This window comes from Talpa occidentalis, unplaced genomic scaffold (assembly GCF_014898055.3).
Source record: "Talpa occidentalis isolate TD23 unplaced genomic scaffold, MPIMG_talOcc4v2.1 talOcc4.6, whole genome shotgun sequence".
NCBI lineage: Eukaryota > Metazoa > Chordata > Mammalia > Eulipotyphla > Talpidae > Talpa > Talpa occidentalis.
This window is the reverse complement of record NW_023604972.1, coordinates 32,066,393-32,089,377: the sequence shown is the minus strand read 5'-3', so window position 1 is coordinate 32,089,377 and position 22,985 is coordinate 32,066,393. Positions and strand designations below refer to the sequence as shown.

Below are 22,985 nucleotides of genomic sequence, written 5' to 3'. Positions count from 1 at the left end.
ATGTGGAGAATGTAACGCAGAAAGCAAAGGGAGTCCCAGCAAGCAGCCAACCTGGGAGTAGGCAGGAACGGAACTTCAGAGGGCTGCTGGGCTTTGGACACACCTGGCAATAGACTTTAAAGTCAGATGTGGTTGAGTCAGAAGCAAGACTGCTCCCAAAAGGGGTACAGAGAAAGGAGGCAGCATTCAACCCACTGGGAGCAAACAGAGTTTTGGGATGAGGTAGATGCTTACTCTTTCCACAGAATTCCCAGAAGAAGAAATAGCCTGTGAGATGTCTAAAGAGGAGGACACTGCCAGGGAACATGAAGTCTTTTGCTCTTGCAGATCAGGGGGTCCGAGGGGAAGCATCCATTCATATAACTGGAGGACAGACTTTAAAGTCCTGAAAATTGTTAAGTCTGACATGCTTATGAACTGGGGGTGGTAAATCAACAGTATTTATTTAGGGATAATCCCTTGATTGACCAAAGCTGTCTCAAGGGGTCCCGATTAAAAATTTAATATGTTCTAATTGGTTTGATACAGTTACACCTGGTAAGAAACAGTTTTTATCTGATCCCCAAAGTGCTTCTTATAGTAAATGCTCTTGGTATAGAATAACATCAAGAATGTGATCAAAAAAGAATTAGTAAGATGGTATCTGAGAGGCATGTAGAGCTGGAAAGCATCACTTTCCTATATTTTCAATTTCCTGAACTTCTGTGTGTCCATTACCTCATTTCCATGGGTGAAGAAATGGAAGGCTTTCCCAAGGACTCATTGCACCACAAAATCCTTTCTAATCACTCTGCATACCTAACAGGACACCTCATCTGAGTCTATTTCCCATCCTGAAGACCATTCGAGCTTTCCCTAGACTCCCCAGCTATGTGCTAGTCCACCCCATAAATTCCTGAGACACAAAACACAAGAGATTTCACTGAGAGCCAAGGAATTACTGAACGTGTATCCTCTCTCCCCTCTCTCGAATGTCCCATTGTTGCGTCGGACAACACCACTGACAAACGGGAGTCGTGGAGTAGGCTACACAATGCAGGATACTGCTGAAAAGCAAGATTCTGGCCCTTTTATTGACATATGGCATTGGTTGTAAGGAGGAGGAGCAAAAGGAGATTAAGGGGAAGGAGATTAAAGAAAGGGGAAGGGTGTAGAAGATTAGGGATTGTGAGTCTGCCCTCCAGCCACTTCTTATCTACTTGATGACACTCGCTAATCCCCAGCCATGGTTCTAATCTTATCAACAGGCGGTCCACTGATCAGCTTCTGGGGTCCCTTGTCATACATCGGTCCTCAGCCCCCCGGGCATTCCCGGTCATACCTCGTGATGTATAAATCAGGAGTATATGTTATGCATCGGTCCTCAGCCCCCTGGGCATTCCGGACATACCTCCTGATGCACATGTTATGCATCGGTCCTTAGCCCTCCGGGCATTCTGGACATACCTTGTGATGCATAACCTTCCCAGTGTGATCCAGCTTTGTGCTCTTGTTTGATTTGAAGGGCTAAAGTGTTGGGCTCCTGTTCCTAACTGGCAGGGCCATTTTGACCTAGTTTAGGTGACAAAATGGCGACCGAGTAGGCTGCCTAGGAGTAGCAGACCCACATCCCAGTCCCCAAATCAACTTTCCTGCAATAAGAAAAATTGCTGCATAACCTCCCAAATTTCTGAAGGCCTTGACTTTCAAACCAATCACCTTGGCATTCATGGGCTTCTAAAACCCAAGGTTAAGTAGGAGAACAAACATTTCACTTTGGGGAAAACCTAAATATGTCACTTCTCTATAAGGCATAGGAATATACTCAAATGACCTGAGAGAATTCCATTCAACAAGAATCGAAAAGAAAAGGATCTAAAATTTTTCCATTATTCCCTCTGCTCTGGCACATCATTTCTCTTTAAAAGCAAGCATTTTTATTAAGCGGTAATAACTATGAGAAGACCTTAATGAGGGGGGTGTCTTGGCATTAAGGGGTTTGGAGTTGAGGCTTGACAGCCATAGAGTGTGACAATGCTGGAATTAGCTTGTTTTTCAACTTAGAGGCTGACACACCAGCCAGGTAGCTCCACTGAAAGAGTGGATGAAGCAACAGTCATGTCATTGTGTTATCAGCTTTATAAAAAGTGAATCTTGTGCATCAGTAAAGAATGTTGTTATTCTAATCCCTTAACAAGCTTTAAAAAAAAAAAAACACAGCATCACTAAAGGAAAACGAATTACTCAACATCTTAACGTCCTTGGTGATCATCTGTTCAGAAGGAATCAATGCCCTCAGGATAAACATGCTACAAGCTTTCAGGCACGGAACCCTTCCTAGGCACAAAGTTTTATTCACAGTTTGTCACTGAACCACTATTTCCCCAAAAATGGTTTAATCACCCTGGTTTGATGTTTTCCCAGGTCACTTACAACGATGAGGAGATATTTTTTGTTTTTTATTTTGCCATTTTGTCAAGGTGAATTATGGAATCGGGCAACTGGAAGATTAATATGGGGCACCGCATCATTTACCACCAAATGATCACATCATTTCCCCCATAACAAAAAAGGAGCCTAATTATGGAATAACCCTAAGAGATTTCTGGCTATTGTTGTCTCAAAAAGCAAATGCTCTCTGATTTATTTTATAGGGGAATGTAAATGTAAAAGTACATGTTAATTCAAAGTTAAAGTGTATAATAATGAATTTTAAGTTAGGAAATGAAAATCCTAGAGGTTTAACAGCCTCGTGTGATATGTATGGCACAGTGAGAACTAACGTTTAAGTCTAAATCTCTTTTGCATATATATTTGGAAATTGGTTATTATTCAGTGACCTTCTAAAATCTTAAAAGATTGTCAAATAACAAAGCAGAGTACAAGAGAGACCTTCCTCCTTGATGATCTAACTCTGTGTCCCTGACAATCAGGGCTGGTAGCCTGGTCCAACATGGCCAGTTTTAAATGACCTCTAAAAAGTCCTTCAAGTTCTATATCTCTAATATTGAATTTTATAGGCTATTATGCTCTTTCAATTATAACATTAGCTATTTCCCTGCATACCAGAGCTCTTTTAAGAGATCAGATACAGTGAATGCTGATAAGAAATCAGTTTCTGTCCTTTTATGAAACAATTGAGGGATTTCACATAGAGAGAGAACAAACATCAAGGGCTTACTGTAAGTCACAGGCCCTGCAAAGTCTCCACAACAATGTGATGTGATCACTAGGGAACCTGCTTTTCCCTTTCTAGAACCACTCAGAAAAGACAGACCTGATTTTGTAAAGAATCAGCACTTCCAAAATCGAGTTCACCCTCTTTTCCCAACATAAACCTACTTTAGTAAGTTTTTACTCAGCCGCCCACGTAAGAAATTTCAAGGTTTCTCTTGAATTCCTCTCATTGTCAGTTACTTTTCAAGGTTTTTATAGCCTACCTCTTAAAAATCTCTCACCCATCCCTTCTTTTCTATTTAGAGTGATCACATGTCCCTGTTGTCTGGGGCAACCTTGATTTACTCTTGTTGTCCCAGTGTAATTATGAAAAGTGCTTCCTTTTGCTCACAAAAGTGCCTTGGATGGATGGATGGATGGATAGATGGATGGACAGATGGACGGATGGACGAATGGAAAGACATCAAATGATAGATCCATTCCCTTCATTTCCTTTGCCACAGCTTATATCAAGTCCTCATTGACCTGCCTGGATGGTAGTAGTAGTTGGCAGCAGAGGCTAGCAGCTATGCAACTAATCTTCCCTTCTGTCCATTTACTTTTTAAAAAATTTTTGTGGAGTGGGGAGGGAGAGGGATCAAAACAGGGGAGGGAAGAGCACAAGGGACTATGGCAATGGTGCACGGGTGAATTGGTGGTGGGAATTCTGTGGGGACTACACCTGAGAGGAGAAAGCATATATTGTACAAAAATGAACAATGATATAAAATATATAACAATAAATAAATTATATAAAAATTTAAAAAAATTAATGGAGTGACTATTCCACACCAAATTCAATGTTGGCACCAGATTAGGCTTCTCTGTAAAACTGTGTGGTTTGAACACTGCACAAAGGCATCCAGCCCAGGAAGCAAGTGAGGCTAAATAAAATTCAGCCCTCTCTTCACCTTGGGCTTCCTCCTCCCAGGAAGAAGGGGTGCCTTTTCTTGACACAAAGGGCCTGTCTGCCAAGACCTAAACCCTCTGTGCTGTATCTGCCCATCGGGGATACTTTAAACTAATCCCCATAAAGGCACTGCCTAGGCTAAGGGTAAGCCCAGCATTCTTGCTTCAAGTCCATCCCTATTCAAAGTCATTCGCTGCTTCTGTATTCCCTTCCAACTTTGCAAACCTGATTTTGGCCCTCTCCCTGCATCTGTCAACAGCTCCCTGCCACCCAAAAGATCCCATCCAAATCCTGGGCATGGTGTGCAAAGCCCTTGGTCATTGGCATCTGTCCTCTCTTCAGATCCATTTCTCCCCTTACACACCTTGCTCCCACAATGCTGGGTTTTTTTTTTTGGGGGGGGGCAGGGGGATTTAGGTTGCTGGGCCATATCAAAATGACTTTTGCTGGCTTTCATTTCTTTTCATGTGCTATTTATCTAGACTACAGCAGTTAGCCACACCCCACCCATTACCTGATAATGCACTGACTGATGATGATGAAGGAGAAGGGAAAGGAGAGAAACATGACAAGATGAAAAAGATGATAATTACTGCAACAGACTATCAAACAGAACTTTTCCCTTGCCTGGAAACGGTACTAGGATGCACAAGCACTATGTATCCCTATTCCAGCAAAAATTCACCAAAAGGCAGTTCTCCTGCCCACCTCTGACCGCATAGGTGGCTCGCTTTCTTTTCCTAATAAACCTGTCCTTTTAAAATGTGAGGAAAAAAAAAAAGTCACCAGGAACTAGTGCAGAATGGCTCCCACCACAAACCACCCTGTGGGCCCACTAATCCCCATCTATATAAACAGGCTGGGGCTTAGTGGAGGAAGTAGGGGTTTTCTCCTTTCTTCCTTGCTTGTCTCTCTCCCTCACACCCAAAAAAGCAAGAGAAGGAGGAGAAGGCAACAGATTCATGATGTCTGCTATAAAGGGAGATGAACATTCCATTCCCAGATTAGACACCTGGGGGAAGGCAGGGCAGGGGACCATGCCTCCTGCATGGCACCACAGATGCCACTGAAATTTGATGACCTGAGAAGAAACGTCTCACTAAAAGGGTACTGGCCAGGTACAGGGACCCATCAGCAAAGGGTTTGAGATGAGCCATGGTTGGCTGGGATGAATGTTAAGCTGAAGGAGGAAAGAAGAGAAGAAGCTGGAGGTCAAATTCCCACTGTGTCGTTGCCTTCAGCCTAAAACCACCAGGAACACACATGTAGTCAAATAAGTGTGGTTTATTACTCATCAGAGCCAGAGAGAATGGACTCCATATGGAACTGCGGGGTGGGGCATCTCAGTAAGAGAGTATCAGAAGAAAATTATTATGAGAGTTGAGCTTCTATTGAGTAATTTGGAGACAAAGTCTAAGGAAGCAGAGGCTCGCTATGGATTGCAACAATTAAATGACTGATTATCTCAAAAAATCTTATCTATACGGAAGGCAGACCAGGCAGGATAAAGCTATAATTGACAAAGTAGCAGTCTTATCTAGGAAGGAAGGTGGTACTTGGTATTTTGTGGGTGAAACCTTGTTTCAAGTGGAGAAATAATCATTCAGTTTACACCTTCCAGGGAAAACAATACTGCCTGTACCCGAACTTCTCACCTCTGTCTGGATCTGTAACAAAATTTATTTCTGTTGGTTAAGCCACCCAGTCAGTGGTATTTTGCTATGACTACCCTAGCAAACTAATACAGACAAGAGACTGAATTAATAACAAAACACTTACCATGAAGAAAAAATCAGACCCAGATAGATTCACTGGTGAAGTCTATCAGACACTTTTAAAAGAATTACAGCCAATTCTTCAGAAACTCCATGAGGCTGCTGTTACCCTGATGCCAAAACCAAATTAAGACATCATAAGAAAGGAAAACTACAAATATTTCCTATAAATATAGATGCAAAAATCCTCTGCAAAACATTAGCAAATCAAATCCAGAAACATCCATCATGCCCAAGGCTTATAAATCATGACATAGTGATATTTATCCCACAAATACAAGTTTGGTTTAACATTCTAAAATCAATTAATCTAATAACCATATCAACAGAATAAAGTACTTTTTTTTTTTTTTTTACAAAATAGTGTTCTTGTTTTCATGGTGCTAATATGCCTCTAAGTGTACTATTAATTGAAGGCAAGTTTATATTTAACAAGTAATTTGGGGTTATTGGTCAACCTTAAAGTGCATCTTTATTGATTATCTCAATAAATGCAAAGAAGGCATTTGACAACATACGAAACCTCTTCATGATTAAAAATCACTCAACTAACTGGGAATAGAAAGGACTTTCCTGAGCCTCCTAAGACCATGTATAAAAAATCCAGCTAATGGCAAACTTACCAGAAAAAAACTGGAAGCTTTTCCGTTAAGATCAGGAACAAGATAAAGATGTTCACTGTCACTTCTAGTCTTGTTACACTGGAGGTCCTGACTTGGGAGATATGCAAGAAAAAGAAAGGACATCCTAGTTACACCAGAAGTCAAATTCTCTCTATTTGCAGATGACATAATCCTGCCTCCACATTTAGACTCCATCTCACTAGAACTGAAGCTGAATAGGTGACACTATCTTCTTTCTTTTTTTTTTTTTTAAGATTTATTTGTTTATGCATACAAGAGCTAGGGTGCAGGCCAGAGATGCACAGGGTGAGAGGATCCACCAGAAACAGAGCGGGGAACAGAACAGGCAGACTGACAATATACACTGCTAAGGGGAGCAGCAGGTGAGCCAGGAGAGGTCTGCTTCACCATGTGGGTTTCTCTCTGGTCAGCCGGGGTTCAAACTCATGCTGCAGAGGCTGCAGACTGCCTCATAGTGTGGTGCCCAACCCCCTGTGCCACCAGGGAGGCCCGAACTATCTTCTTTCTTAGGATGGAGTTGTCTTGTGGGTCTGCTACTCCTAGACAGCCTATTTGGCCGCCATTTTGTCACCTAAACAAGGTCAAAATGGCCCGGCCAGTTAGGACCAGGAGCCCAACCCTTCAGCCCTTCAAATCAACCAAGAGCACAAAGCTGGATCACACTGGGAAGGTTATGCATCATGAGGTATGGCCGGAATGCCTGGGGGGCTGAGGACTGATGCATAACATGTACCTCACGAGATATGTCTGGAACACCCGGGGGGCTGAGGACCGATGCATAACACTACTCCCGACTTATACATCACGAGGTATGACTGGGAACGCCCAGGGGGCCGAGGACCGATGTATGACAAGGGACCCCAGAAGCTGATCAGGGGACCACCTTGTTGATAAGATTAGAACCATGGCTGGGGATTAGGGTGTGTCATCAAGTTGATAAGAAGTGGCTGGAGGGCAGACTCACAATCCCTAATCTTCTACACCCTTCCCTTTTCTTTAATCTCCTTCCCCTTACAACCAATGCTGTATGTCAATAAAAGGGCCAGGATCTTGCTCTTCAGCAGCATCCTGCATTATGTAGCCTGCTCCACGACTCCTGTTTCTTTATCAGTGTGGTGTTGCCTGATGCAACAGTCTGTTTATCCTAAGACTCCTTTTTCTTGCCTTTTCTCCTTCCTCTGAATAACCACATCTTTTCTTATTTTCAAGTCCTCCTGATTGCCTAAGAACTCTGCTAGCACTTCTACCTGCTGGGTAGTGATGGCCTCCTAAAGAGACACTCAGTCCCACGTGCTTGTGTTCTTACTGCTGACTCTAATGCAGGGTTTTAAGACACTGTGGGGTGCGGGTGCAGTTCTTAGTGGGGTAGTGGGTGTTAGTCCCACCCACCTATCTTCACCCTCAACATACACACACACACGCACACACACACTTTTCAAAACCTGAGGACTGCCTCCTGCTGCAGAGCCCACCCTGCCAGTTGACCTAATAAGTGCCCTTATTGTCTCTCTTCTGAGTCACTTCCTATCACCCTCCACCCTCCAGCCTTCACAGGTAAACTACTTGCACTAGAATCCATGTCTGAGGGTCAGTTCTAGGGACCTTCTTTCAAAAATCTAATATTTGAGGGAAACTAATATTATGACAGATAGTCCTAATAGATTGTAAAATCAATTTAGTGAATCTTGAGCTATAAATCAATAAAATTGAAATAAAACTTATTCATTTTTAAAATAATTGCCATGTCAACATATGACTTAAAAAAAAAAAAAGAGCTACTTTTCTAGAATATCCTAAGGAGAGGCCAAAAAACAGGACAGGACCATGTTTTCTGGGTGGTTGGGTGTGAGGGGAGTGGGGGCGGGGGGTGCTTAGATTTTTATTCCCTCAATTTTGTGATTTTTAAATTCTTTTTAAGATTTATTTATTCATACAAGAACTGAGGTAAGGCCAGAGGTGTGGGGGGGTGAGAGGATTCACCAGAGACAGAGTGGGTGACAGAACAAGCAGATTGACTGAAGTACACTGCTGAGGGGAGCAGCAGGCGAGTCAGGAGAGGTCTGAGGCACCAAGTGGGTTGCTTCCTCCCCAGGGATCAAACTCTTGCTGCAGTGGCTGCCGATAGCTTCATAGGTTGCGTCTTAACCCCTTGTGCCACCAGGGAGGCCTGTGGTTAATTTTTTAAAACGTTTACAATCTCACTTCTGATGAGAATGACATCTATAGGTTGCTGGTGGCATTAGGAATTGCACTTTGAGTTTGCGATGATAAATCCTGAATGTATGACAAGCAAAAAACTAAAATGGGGCACACAGAAAGAGGCACAAGGCAGTGGTGTATGTTCAACAGAACATGGAAAGAACTTAAATGTCTGGATAGGAAAGGTTTCAACAGTCAATATTCTCGGAAAACGAGGCTTTGAGATTGCTTGCAGGACACTTGACAGATTGAGGAGGAAATGTCAATCATTTATATCAGAAACCTCATGGAGAAACCTCATGGAAATAGCTGGTGACAGTTGGGGGTGCTTAAGGTGCCTCAGTGGCACCCCCACCTGTGCGCTGTTGGGGGAAGAGGGTTGATGGAGGTGCGCCACAATGTAGAATGAACGTGAAACGATGACACAGCCCTCACCTGGATTGCACGCTAACTTTAAACTTGCCTTGACATAAGCAAGCACAGGGGGGCAGGTAGTGATAAGGTTCCAAAAAGAGGGCTGGTTGGTTGGTAACGATTTGTCCTTTCGGCCTGGCACTCAAGACCTCCCCAGGCCTATGGACAACGGGGCACAAAATCCCCTTGTGAGGTTTTAAAAACATACTGTTCTCGGGGCCTCCCTGGTGGCTCAAGGGGTTAAGCACCTCACTATAAAGCAATCCTCAGCCTCTGCAGCACAAGTTTGATGCCTGGCCGGCCAGGAAGCAACCCACAGGGCTCAGCAGACCTCTCCTGTCTCGCCTGCTGCTCCCCTCAGCAGAGCATTTCAGTCAGTCTGCCTGTTCTGCTCCCCACTCTGCCTCTGGTGAATCCTCTCACCCCCTGCATCTCTGGCCTGTGCCCAGCTCTTGTATGCACAAATAAATAAATCCTTAAAAAAAAAAAATGTACTGTTCTTGAAAAGAACTTTCCAGACTTCAAAGTAATCAGCACTCGGGGCTCCCGGAGAATATAACAAACACTGGGACTCAACGTCGTTGAGTATCGCCGTCTGCACGCGAAAGGCAAGGAACCAGGGGGTGAGCGAGCGAGCCGACCCCACTGCGGGCGATCTCCGCGGACTTGGGGTGCAGCCGGCGCGGGGAAGCGCTGAGTGTGAGCCCCGGGGTGCGCTCTGCGCCAGGGCCGAGCCCAGCCGTCCGGAGACCGAGCGGCCGCGGGCCCGCGAGGCCGCCCCACCCCGCGCAGCCAGCAGGAGCGCCCTCGGGCCCCCGCGAAGCCGTCCCGGGAGGGGCGGCGCCGGCGAGGCGGCCGCGCTCTCGCCGCCCCGGGGTGTGGTTGCCGGGGCCGGGTGGGGCGGGGAGCCGGGTTTAAGGCGCACGCCGGCGGGGCCCGGCGCACTCGCGCGCCGCAGCCACCGCTCCCCGCCATGGAGCGCTCCCCGCTGCGCGCCCTGCTCCTCGGCGCCGCCGGCCTGCTGCTCCTGCTGCTGCCCCTCTCCTCTTCCTTCTCTTCCGACGCCTGCGGCCGCTGCGAGCCGGCCGCCTGCCCGCCCCTGCCCCCGCTGGGCTGCCCGCTGGGCGAGACCCGCGACGCGTGCGGCTGCTGCCCGGTGTGCGCCCGCGGCGAGGGCGAGCCGTGCGGGGGCGGCGGCGCCGGCAGAGGGCACTGCGCGCCGGGCATGGAGTGCGTGAAGAGCCGCAAGAGGCGGAAGGGTAAAGCCGGGGCAGCAGCCGGCGGCCCGGGCGTGAGCGGCGTGTGCGTGTGCAAGAGCCGCTACCCGGTGTGCGGCAGCGACGGGACCACCTACCCCAGCGGGTGCCAGCTGCGCGCCGCCAGCCTGCGGGCCGAGAGCCGCGGCGAGAAGCCCATCACCCAGGTCAGCAAGGGCACCTGCGAGCAAGGTGGGCATGAGCGCGTCCCTGCCGACCCCGACCGTCGAGGCGCGCGGAGCGAGGACCCGGCGCGGTCGGACCCGACGGGGCGCCCGCGGCTCGCGCGCCCGGGGCTGGTCCCCCGGCCTCCCTCGTGGACTGGCCAAGAAACCCGCGGGAGGGGAGAATTTGGCGGCCGCCGGGACACGGAGAGGGATGGGTGATGCGTCCCTTCTGTCTTTTTTGGGGAGGGTGGTTTTATTTTTAATTTGGCGCAATGGCCAAAGAGTGACAGGGGAGTGTGTATGTGGAGTATGTTTTCCCGCTCAATCTCCTTACTCCCCAAAACAACCCCACTTGGTGCTAACAGCTGGCAAGCTGCCCTCACTTTTGGAAGCCCAAAGATGTCATTTTCTCGTCATTCTTTCTTGTCTGGGGATAGGATTAGGGGTGGAGGCTAGAGAGTTGGGTAAAAGAGCTGAGCTGTAAAGTACAAAGTAAGGACTTTGGGAAAGAAGTTATTTGTTGCACGTCTAATTGGCTAGATTGAAATAATTTTTAAATGGATTTCATGGTTTCTTAATAGTAAGGAAAATGACTCACTGGAAATTGTAGATTCTCAGACAATCCAACTAGCTAATTTTTTTGTGGACAATAATAAAATGCAAACACTTTGAAGAGTGTTTTTATGATGTAGTTTATATTGTGAACCAATTTGTTTTTCTTTTTTGTTTTTTTGTTTTTTGCGTAATTTGTCCCCAGGATGTACTGTTCAGCAGGATGCCTTTGAGATTATGTTTGCTCCTTTATTTTATTCCAAACTTGTCCAAGCTTGCCATAAATGAAAGGGAAAATAGAGTCTGGACTTGCAAAAAAAAAAAAATGAAAACAGACTTTTTTTAACTCTAATGACTGAAGTAACATTTTCCATAGGTAGTAGTTTCAAAGGAAAGTTAGATTCCAACCTTGGCAGTTCCTGTCCTGGTCCCAGCCAATGAAGGAAGGAGAGAGAGTCAGTTCTCCTGAAATGATAGAAGCAGTTGCCACTTTAATGTTCTCTGAACTTTCCAAATAATTCTTTCCTTAGAGTTTTTCCCAGAACTACATATACTAATATGTCAATAATTTTCAGAGTTCACTATCAAAAGACCTTACTGTTAACTGTTTATATTATCATCACCTTAAACTCAGAACATCACAACTCAGAAAAATCCACATACTTTTCCAACACAAACAGTCATTTGTTTCTTTGGATCAAATTTCTCATTTTGTCAAGAAAAGAAAAATGTGCATAGTTTAAGAATTCATTCCAAATATTGAGATTAAACATTCCAAGGGGAATTTTTCACCACAGTCTTTCCAAATCACTGGTATTTCTTTGCCTTATCAGAGCAGAAGCTTGGCTTGGTGATTATTGAGGGGTTGTTGTCATTTTCTAGCCTGTAGCTAGTTTTCCTCCTTTTCTCTCTTGCTGCTTACATCTCTAAACACACATCCCATGCAGTTATAAAATGTTGAGATTGAGTGTCATAAAGAATTATGTTGCGTTGGGCAACACCACACTGACAAACAGGAGTGGTGGAGCAGGCTACATATGCAGGATGCTGCTGAAGAGCAAGATCCTGGCCCTTTTATTGACACATGTAATTGGTTTTAAGGAGAATAGGGAGATTAAGGAAAGGGGAAGGGTGTAGAAGATTAGGAATTGTGAGTCTGCCCTCCAGGCACTTCTGATCTACTTGATGCTACACCCTAATCCCCAGCCATGGTTCTAATCTTATCAACAAGGCTCTCCACTGATCAGCTTCTGGGGTCCCTTGTCATACATCGGTCCTCGGCCGCCCGGGCATTCCCGGTCACACCTCGTGATGTATAAGTTGGGAGTATATGTTATGCATCGGTCCTCAGCCCCCTGGGCATTCCGGACATACCTCCTGATGCACATGTTATGCATTGGTCCTCAGCCCTCCGGGCATTCTGGACATACCTTGTGATGCATAACCTTCCCAGTGTGATCCAGTTTTGTGCTCTTGTTTGATCTGAAGGGCTTAAGGGTTTGGGCTCCTGTTCCTAACTGGCCGGGCCTCTTTGACCTTGTTTAGGTGACAAAATGGCGGCCGAATAGGCTGCCTAGGAGTAGCAGACCCACAGAATTAGTCATATAACTTCATTTTTCTGTACACCCAGGAACTCAACTTTTCTCTAGACTCCAAACTCCTGCGGTTATGGACCTACCTTTCTAATCTTTGGGGAATGTTAGGAGGAATAGCATCTGAAACTAGAAAGCTTGACATTAATTAGCCTTTTCTCCCAACCTAAATTTAGAGATACTGAGAGAGAGCAGAAAAGAAGGTGAGGTCCACCAGAATACTTTTCCACAGCAGAGTCAAATAAGGCTGAAATCAGATCTCCTAGTAGGTTCTCCTGACTCCTGGATGTCTTGATAATCACAGAAGAAACCCCACAGGCTGCCATTGACTTGTGTGCTGTTTAGTAATAAGACTTCAAGGAATAAAAAATTCATTTTCTAACTTCCTCCAGCCATCTCTCTCCTCTCAGAAAAAAAAGCTTGAGTTATGCTTTTATGCTTGCTGGGGCATTTTGGGTGGGGGTGGCTGCTGTTGGAATCATCCTTGGTCTTACTTAACAAACATTTATTGAGCATCTAGCATTTATGAACATTGTACCAAGTGCTTCCCAGCCAGGGATACCCAAATAGATCTATTCTTGCTGATTAGAAATGTCCTTCTTATAAGTTGCAAACTCATCTCCTAGAACACCTTCCCTGGAGCCCTAGAGATACTCCCAATCTTCCCTTTTAGTGAGGCCATTACTTTCCCATCTTCTGGGGAGAGAGCTTGATTTTCGTGTTTTTTGTACCTCTGATAGGAGACAAATTCATCTTGCAATTTTGTCTGAAAGGTAATGAGCTTATATCTGTGATGATGAATTTAGTATCATTAGATCTTACTGAAGCCTCTGAAGACAAGAGTAACTGGAAGGAGGGATTTGATAATTCCATTTAATAAAAAGTTAATATAGAGAAGCTAAGATGTATAATAAAGTCTCACATTTGGAAAAGAACATAGTATTCCTTTATTCCAGTTCTTGGCTATACCTTGTGTTATGAGCCTCCAAACCTGAGCTCCTTGGCAATCCCATGTCCACCACCTTGTCCTTTCCAGTACCATCTGTGGAACCAAGCATAAGTATTCTTAGCCATTGCTTTGTGTAACTGCCATTTTAGAATTTTAGGTTTTGCTGGGAAAAGACTGCATTCCAGAGATAGTTTGAACCCTCACTCCACCCTTACTCTCCAGTCACCAGTGAGGGTGAACTTGCTGTAATTGGAGCTGCAGGTTGGAGCTGCATCTCGGCCTGGCCAGTCAGCTTAGAATGATAGCCGGGCAAAGTTGGAGAACGCATCCTTGTAGCCAATGAGTAACTGCCAGCATAATTTAACCTTATTAAAAGACCCCTGCTTCCTTTGTTCGGGGCTCTCGGTATCTGCCACTGTGTTGGTAGGTGCCATGAACCCGGACTCGAGTCTGAAATAAATTCCCTTTTGTGTTTGCATCAGCTGTCTTTGGGTTCTTGGAGGCTATGCTCGCCGAGTCTGCTGACCTTGGGCACAACACCATCCTTTCTCCCTCAGAATTATTTTTTACTAGTGAGACCCAGAATTCCTTCTTCACTTTTAAGAGTTTCCCTTCTCGGGAAAAAGGTAAATACCGGATGATCTAATTTACATGTGGAATATAGAGAAACCAAACAAAAGGTCAAGAAAAAGTCAAAACTAGCAAGCTGACCATCGAGCTGAGGCATATAGCAAAAGAAGGGGGAGGGAGGAGAGCAAAACAAGGAGGGAAGAACACAGGGAAATGTGGTGATGGTTCATGGGTGATATGGTGGCAGGAGAACTATGGGGTGACAACAATGTAAGAAAAAAAAATTTAATTATTTAATAAAAAAGAAAAAAAAAAAGAAAAAGTTTCCCTTCTTAGTACCCTTAGGGACAAATTCAAACTACCTAGAAAGACTTACACAAGATAACTAACTCATCACAGAGGCCATCCTGTTAGTTTTGTCTCTTCTTTCCATCCCACTTTGCAGTCCAGCCACGATAATTGTTTGCTGTTTGCTAGTGTTTGCAGTCACAACCTCACCCTCACTCAGCTTCTCACCTTTGAACTCAGCACTCAAGGATCAGCTGTGTCACTTTCTCTGTGGAATTCCTAGGCTCTCTGACCCTCCCCACTCCATCCCCCAAAATGATGTCCTTCTTTGTCTCTGTGTCTGCTTTCAGCCACTTTATTATCAAATACGTGTTGCACTTTAATTGTGTCTATGTAGGTAAGACACATTCTAGCAGAATGGTTAAGAAGCTGAGCTCTCGAACCAGACTCACCTGTAATGTAAGGATTGTAACCATACCTGTTTCATAGCGTTATCATGAAGATTCAGTTTTGCGAAGATTATCATAGAAAGCACTCAGTAATTATTCATTGTCCTCATTCAACTTGGAAGTAAAGTCCATGATGGAAGGGAAATGTTGCTCCCTAATCTCTCCCTGAGAGCCTAGATCAGTACTTGGCACTAGTAGATGCTTTAAATATGTGTTGCCTGAACGAATGAATGAATTTGCCAAGTACTCTTCTAGTCCCAGGACAAATAGCCTTGAATAAGATAGACAAGGTCCCTCTCTCAAGGAATTTACCGTAAGCTTTAGATTTGACTTTAGTAGTATATGCTGTAAAGAATGTAAACAAGAAGGGATAGATGAGTAGTAGTAAGAGGAGTGGGCCTAGCCATGCAAAAGACCCCTGTGAGGATTTCAGCAAAGACAGTGGAACTCTGAGTGAGAACAAGCTTTTGCTAGTTGGTATAGCGTCACCCCACTGTCTCCGAAGGACTCTTGGGATGTCCACCTTCCCCACTGGCTGGGACCATCCTGCAAGATGGACTCCATCATGTAATTCTTTGTAAACACTGTGGCTAGCTAATAGTTGGGCTCTTCATAATTATCTGTTGATTAAACAAAGGAATTCTCTTAACAAATTCTACTGCCTGCCTTCCCATTTGGAAATGCAGGCAGTGGACTCTCTGCCTCTCTTTTCCCCTTTCTTCTTGCATCTTCTGCCTTTCTGAAGTCCAAGCCAAGGAATCCACCTGACTCCTCATCCCATCAGATCTCTGATACTCTGAGCTCTAACATTAAGTGGTCACTTTTCCCTCTATCTCCCAGCATTTCCACATCCCCTTGCTGGTTAGAAACTGATTCAGAGCAACAGAAATGACCTAAATGGAAAAATCTCCAGTAATGATTTTAATTTTCAGAAGTTCATTTTCTCTGATGGATTTAAAAAATTTGAGATCATTTTAGGCTCCTTTTCATGTTGATAACATATCTTTAAAACACCCATGTTCTATTACTGTCCTTCAGTGAATTTATGAACTTATGTTATTATGATTTATAAAAAGAAAATATATATTCTATCTTCCTGTTTCTGACACATAACTTATTTTTTTTTCACATAACTTATTTTAATTGCTTGGAATTTCCTAAGTGTTGAGAATTATCAAGATGTTTTTGGTTCTGTTAATGGGGTCACAATTGGAAAGTTCTTACATCTTAGCCCACTAAATATGGCGGTTGCTTTGCCAGCAGAGTCAACCACAGAATTAATGGGTTGGAACTTTCAGACTGAATCCCTGACTTTAGGGGAGGGGTTCGGGCTGGGGATTGAGTTCAGTCACTGATGATTTTATCAGTTCTGCCTGTGTAACAAAGCCTCTATAAAAAGAAGGGTTTGAGGGACTTCTAAGTTGGTGAAGAATGGAGATTGGCACACTCAGAAACCCATGGAAGCTTCCTGCCAGTTTCCCACCTTGATCGGAGTATTTCTTCCATCTGAGGTTTCCTGAGTTATATTCTGTTAGAGTAAATTGGCAATCTAGTAAGTCACATGTTTCTCTGAGTTCTGTAATCTGCTCTAGCAAATTATTTAAACCCAAGGAGGGTGTCATTGGAACTTCCAACCTACCACCAGTCGGTCAGAAGCAGAGGTGACAACCTGGCGGAAGGGGGTGGGGGAACCTGAACCTTTAACCTGTAAGTTCCAGTGCAGTCTCCAAGGAAATAGTGTCATGATTAAGTTCACACCCACTTGGTATCAGAGAACTGATTGATGGTGGGGGGGGGGGGAATAAAAAACCACTGTGATTGGTGTCAGAATCATAGAACTTCATTAAAAGTTGATGAAATTGCTAATGGTCTGGTTTATCTTGTTGGAATGCAAATCAGTACAATACTTGATCAATCTAGCAGAGTCATACCACAAAAATGGTGAAGGAGCCCAAAGGATGGGTATCTTTAGCCCAAATTTGTGGAGAAAAGGCCAGGAGTGACTTTTTAGAAATGTGCGTAAACCTAACAATCAAGAGCCAAAATGAGAGACAATCAGGTGTTTATTTAGGATCATAGAATTGCAATTCCAGATGCACAGATTTAGGTAGAATCTAAAATGTGCCCTAAAATGTGATAAAAAGTCAAGGGGTTTCATGGGGGGCAAAACAGAAAAATGAGGTAAGTGGCTAAAGAAGTTGATTAGTACCAACAAGCTTAAACTATTCTTGGCTGTATATATTTGGTTACTGATTCTGTTCTTTGGCCCAAAGTCCATAATCATTGTCCTCATAATCCACATGACTTCTCAAACAATTGTTTGCTTGATGAGTTCTTGAAACAATTGCTTTGTAGCCCAGTCCATAGGTCTCTGGCCCAGTTCAAACACCAGAGATGAGACAATTTCTCTGTCATGGCTGCCTGAATCCATTTTAAAAAAGTATTTTTTAAATACTCAGGTGACAGACTGAGACAAGGATGAGAAGGAATTGGAGGGAAGGAGCAAGAATGGAGGTTGGAATGGCGTTAAAAAGGAAATGAGAAGGAATTACACAATGTTCCTTGGGGTTCCAGGCAGAGAGGGAGAACAGAGAAACAGCTGGACACTTAGCAAAGCCCAGTAATGAAGGGCCCCATGGCCCATTACAGAGCTTAGACACTAGCACAAGAACAGTGGGTGCCACTGAGTAATCTAATGAATTTGTGCTTTTGCTACATCTCTGTTGACTCCCCTTAGGGGAATGAATTGAAACAGAGCAAGACTTCTGACAGAGTCTCCCATTAGGAAGCTATTACAACAATCCATGTAAGACACGCCGCGACTCCTCCTTGGCAAGCCTTTACTTTTTCTCTCAGATCTTAGAAGCATTGTCAAAGCTGGGCCCCTAAGCTGTCCTGACAAACTGTTACTTAGGAGTGAAAAGCCCCTACTATGCTTTCTCTTACTAAATGACGTCTGAGACACAAAGGGACCTTCATCATGTGCTCATTGGCCAGCCCTGCTCCCACATTACAACCACTTGCTCGTTTCTGGAAGCTGTTTCCCGTTACAGTTCCCATCCCTCCCTCCACTTTCAGATCAGAAACAGAAAAAGTCACAACCCAAAGAGTCTACCCCAGCCAAATAGGAATGCTTTAAATTTTTTTCTGATCTCAGTTGCCCTTCTAGAGTACAGAAACTTCTAGAAAGTTGAGTGAATTGCTGGTTCTTTCTTATCACTTTAGCCAGTTTCCAACACTTCTTTTAGGCAATATTTGAAGACCTAAGGAAGCTTTAGAAAAGAAAATAGGCAACCTTGAAGAAGGGACTTAGAGGACTTAAAATTCCTTTACAGGAGAATAAGCCAAAGAACAAGTTAATGTTTCTTCATAGTTTAGGAATTAGTCATTCAATGGAAGGTGCCTGGCCTCCTGTTCTACAGCTTTTCAGAAGACAGAATTTAAAGATGCCGGCAATTAAATAACCACAAGGAATATTTAGATGACACACAAGGTAAGAACTTGCCAATAAAAACAATTCAATACAGTAACATGCCCATGTGGGCGTCTTGAAGATTCTCTTTTGGATAGCAGAAAGATGACCTGTGAGGAGGGGAAAGGATGTTATAACTTTTAAGAGTTTTGCATTTTCCACCTATGAGATGAAATGATTTAGCTGAGGAGACTTTGTGGTCATCCTTAAGTGATTCCCATTCTGTCCCTAAGAGAGTGCCCTCGGGATTTACTGTACACTTGCCTTCTAGAAGAAACTGCCTTATAAGGCTCTCTTTGGGGTAGTTCAGTGACAAATACCCTTGACTTGAGTCCAAGGTCAACTGGCCTTCCCGAATTCTAAATTCCTCCCACAGTGAATAAGATTATAGTGCTTCCTTTACCTTAAGCTCCCCAGCAAATGATCTCACATCATCTGTGTTTTTAACTGTTAAGACAAATAACATCTTGTTTTTAGCAACTGTTAAAAAAGGGAACCCTGAATTATTGTCAAAAGAACTTTCAAGCCAGAAAATAATGTAAGTATAAACTTCATTGTGATTAAAGAGCTTTGAGTTAGAAGGAGACTTAGGAATGTATAAATTAATGGATCTGCTTATTTTAGGCACTTTTAAAGATTTAGAGTGATTCCTTTACTCTTTATGATAAGGGTAGGTGGGACTAAAATGCCCCAAAAAACTTTTCCCAATCTATTCTATATGGAATTCCGAGGGGAGTCAGCACCCCCGGCACCCACACGCCTCCAAGAGAAAGTGGGGATCAGAAGAAAACCAGTGTTGATAATGTAAAGAAAAAAAACATTCATTTTTTACTTATAATTGATGTATTACATTGTTGAATTCTACTTTATCCTGAATTAGATTAATCACAAAATAATCTGGCTCCTTTGAAAAAGCTAATTTTATTGAATTGATTTTACCACTACAGAGAAAAACAGAATGAGGTTAATGAGAAACAGCTGGAGCTAACAATGAACCAATGAACACCCCCCCCTTCCCCCACACCCCCCTCAGTGTCTCTACCAAGCAGTGGGTCACCAGAGAAAGAAGCCATCCCGCTGACAAAAAAGGAAGGTCTCAGAAGAAAGCCAGGGTTGCTGAAGAAGTTTTGTGCCTGAAAAGAAAGAATGGTTCAGACCAGGTGAAACAGACCTAGTGACCCAGTGTTGACAAAGCCCCATTCATTGGTGTGAAGTTACAAACTTACATAAGAGTGGTAACAGGGCCAAAATGCAGGCCTACGAGTGCCAAGTGGAGGTTACCACTATGAAAAGGGAGCACCCGCAAAATTTCAGAATAACCTATAACAGATGAAGGCACCATTCACTCCACCCACTTCACAAACTATTGCAAAGAACAAGTTATAAAAGCAACACGAAAGCACTGTATAAACTGTGCTGTACCAAGTAACTATAAAGAATTATTACTGACAAGACTGTAAACTTTTCCAGACAAGAATCCTACATGGGGCCTTGCAGCTCTCACTATGTTTGGGCAGTGTCCTACAGTACTTGACAGTTTACTGAGAACTTCTGTGGATATTTCCTCATTTGCTACTCAGGAAATCTTGGAAGATAATGGAGATTATTATCCAAATTTCCAAATAAGGAAACTGAAGGGCAGCTCTCACACAGCCAGAAACTGACAGTTCTAGCATGTAATCCGGGTATTCTGCACAGCCTTGCTCTTCAAAAGGCGGTATATATACCAGCAGCAGCGGCTCGCTACAGTCGCTCTTCTGCAATCTAAAATTACTCCAAACTAAGCAAGTTTAAAACAAAAGGGGATCTGCAAAACTCACAAGTGTGAAAAAGTTTTCAGAATATCTTAATGAACTATTTTACTTCTGTTTTCTTTTTGATGGATTAACAAGGGGGATAGATGATACATTGATGTTAAATAGTGCTAAACATGTAGAGGGGGTCAATTTGATCATGGCAAAGGTATTAGAATTGTGGCGGTGGTGTATACATTTATCAAGGCATACTGGCATTTATGTAGTATTACAAACTAATGGTACATCAATTTTTTTTTTAAGTTCTGAAAGAGCTCTTTCAAATAGCATACAATAAAAATTCTATATAACAAAGTTTAGGTCAGAGTTTAACTAGCTTGGGCCTCCCCGGTGGCGCAGCGATTGAGCGCTGGGTAGTGAAGCTGCGCGCGGCCTCTGCAGCGCCCAGTTCGATCCCCGGCTGCTCCCCGGCCTCCGGAGGAGGGTCCCGCATGGCGCGCAGACCTCTCCTGCCGCCCGCTGCTCCCCTCAGCAGTGTACTTCGGTCCTTCTGCCTGCTCTGCTCCCCGCTCTGGCTCTGGTGAATTCTCTCACCCTCCCGCGCTTCTGACTGTACCCAATGCATATATTAACAAAACAAACAAACAAACAAATAAATAAAACATGGAAAAAAAAAAAAGAATTTAACTAGCTTTTTGTGTTACGGATGCACCTTATAATAAAGATCATCTTATATTCAGTAAAAAAATGGTGTATCTTAAATGAATGAATGAATTTGTCCTTGAGGGGGTTTTTTATTTAATATTTTTTATTGAGGGAACATTGGTCTATTTTGTTGTTTATGTTTTAGAAGTATAGTCCCCCCCCCCCACCGCCAACTTTCAGGTATTATTAAAATAATGCTCCCGGGCCTCCCTGGTGGCACAAGGGGTTAAGACACAACCTATGAAGCTCACCACAGCCACTATGAGTTCTAGCCCCAACCAGGGAGCTACCCACATGGTGCAGCAGACCTCTCCTGGCTCACCCGCTGCTCCCCTCAGCAGTGTATTTCAGACAATCCACCTGTTCTGCTCCCCGCTCTGTCTCTGGTGAATCCTCTCACCCCCCGTGTCTCTGGCCTGTACCCCAGTTCTTGTATGTATAAACAAATAAATCTTTAAAAAAAATAAAATAATACTCCCAGCACCAAAGTACCCACAATCTACCACCTAGTCCATTGGGCTCTCTCCACACTGAGTCCGCACCCCTGCCCACCTGTCTCCCCCTGCCACTCTGGTTATCTCAATGCTATCGTCCCCTTTCAAGGGTCAGTTTTTTAGTCTGACTTTATCTGACCCTTTGTTTGGTTTCTCTATATTCTACACATAGGTACACATACACATACACATCTGGTATTTGTCTTTCTCCTTCTGACTTATTTTGCCTAACATAATCTCCAGTTCTATCCACATTGCACAAATGGCAAGAGCTTATCTTTTTTGATAGCTGAGTACTATTCCATTGTGTATATAAGCAGGGGCTTTTTACAGGTCCCCAAGACCAGTCTACAGTCACCCCCTTCACGGTCAGATGACAAATCTGAGATCCAGTCTATTCAACTGCAACCAAGAATCTCTTGAAGGATCAGACAGCTAACATGAAAATTTTCCCAAGCAGGGCTTCCTGGAGTTTAATGTTTGTGTGTGTTTTGGACATTTGCCAGTCTGTCCTGGTTGCCCCGAGTAGGACAGAGAAGAATCGCTAAGCCAACTGTCAGCGTGCTCCAGTGCTCACTTTCTCCTGAAGTTTTTGCCAGTTGCTGACTCTGAGCCTCACCCCCCAACACCACCACATCTCAGCCATCAATTTTTCCAGCTGAGACAATAATATTTACCCCACAACTAAGCTGTGGGTCATGGTAGGGCTACTCTCGAGGGAATTTGCGTTTCAGGGGATTGAAGCATATTTTTTTTGTCAGCCAGGTGACAAATTGCAGAAGGAATATTCATGTAGGAGTTTGAGAACTCAATTAGGCATAATCCATTTCAACTTTGAAAGGAAAAATAAAAAGAGCACTTTAATATTTTAACAGGCAGAAATGCAGCTGATTCCAGTCACCCCCGTTCTTTCATGTTGTTTTTCTTGAAGAAAGGACGTCTCCAGTGTTTTTGGAGGCTCGTCTTTTTCTCTGAGCGAGAAAGGCTCAAAGGCATTTCATTTACATCACGGCAGATTAGCAGGCCAGCGGTCAAGTGGTTGAATTGGGAAAGCTTCAGATCCAACATCTGTTCTGCTCTCTTCTGGCCTGACCCCAAGCAAGGGGAAAAAAATTATCAAGAAATAGATCTCCTGGAACATTCAGAAGGTTTTGAAAGAGACCACACAGAAATGAGGCTTTTGGAATGTCTCAGGGCTGCCTGAGTCTGCAGGAGGAAAAAGCTTGCTTCCTTCTCCATGGGAGCTTTCAGTACTTTCTGCTCAGAGAACAGAAATCTAAAAGGGAACTCCAATAGCAGCTGCAGCAATTACACTGCAACCTTGGCTTCCAAAGGACCCCCTCAGGAAGCTAAAGAGTATGTGATAGAGAACGAAATACTTAGCAGCAGTGCCAGGTCTGAGTCACAGGAGGAGTTCTGTGCATCGAGGCCATGATTAGAGATCTCAGCCCAGCTGGGCAGGGTGGACTGGGGCAGAGATCAAGATGGTGCCTGATTTTTGACAGGCAAGGGCTACAGGGCAGGACACCCCTCTCTGCTCAGGTGTATCTCAGATCAGAGCTGCAGGGCAGGAAGGAGAAGCTGGGCCAGCTTGGCTCCT

General features: G+C 44.1%; 1 protein-coding gene across 1 annotated transcript in view; it reads left to right on the top strand.

Moving 5' to 3' along the window:
* Nucleotides 1-10,080: 10,080 nt before the first annotated feature.
* Nucleotides 10,081-22,985, top strand: part of IGFBP7 (insulin like growth factor binding protein 7) — a 76,960-nt gene continuing 64,055 nt past the window's right edge. The window contains exon 1 of the mRNA XM_037529873.2: nucleotides 10,081-10,585. Within this exon, the coding sequence (XP_037385770.1) occupies nucleotides 10,111-10,585 (475 nt within the window). The 5' untranslated portion in view covers nucleotides 10,081-10,110. The remainder of the gene's footprint in view (nucleotides 10,586-22,985) is intronic.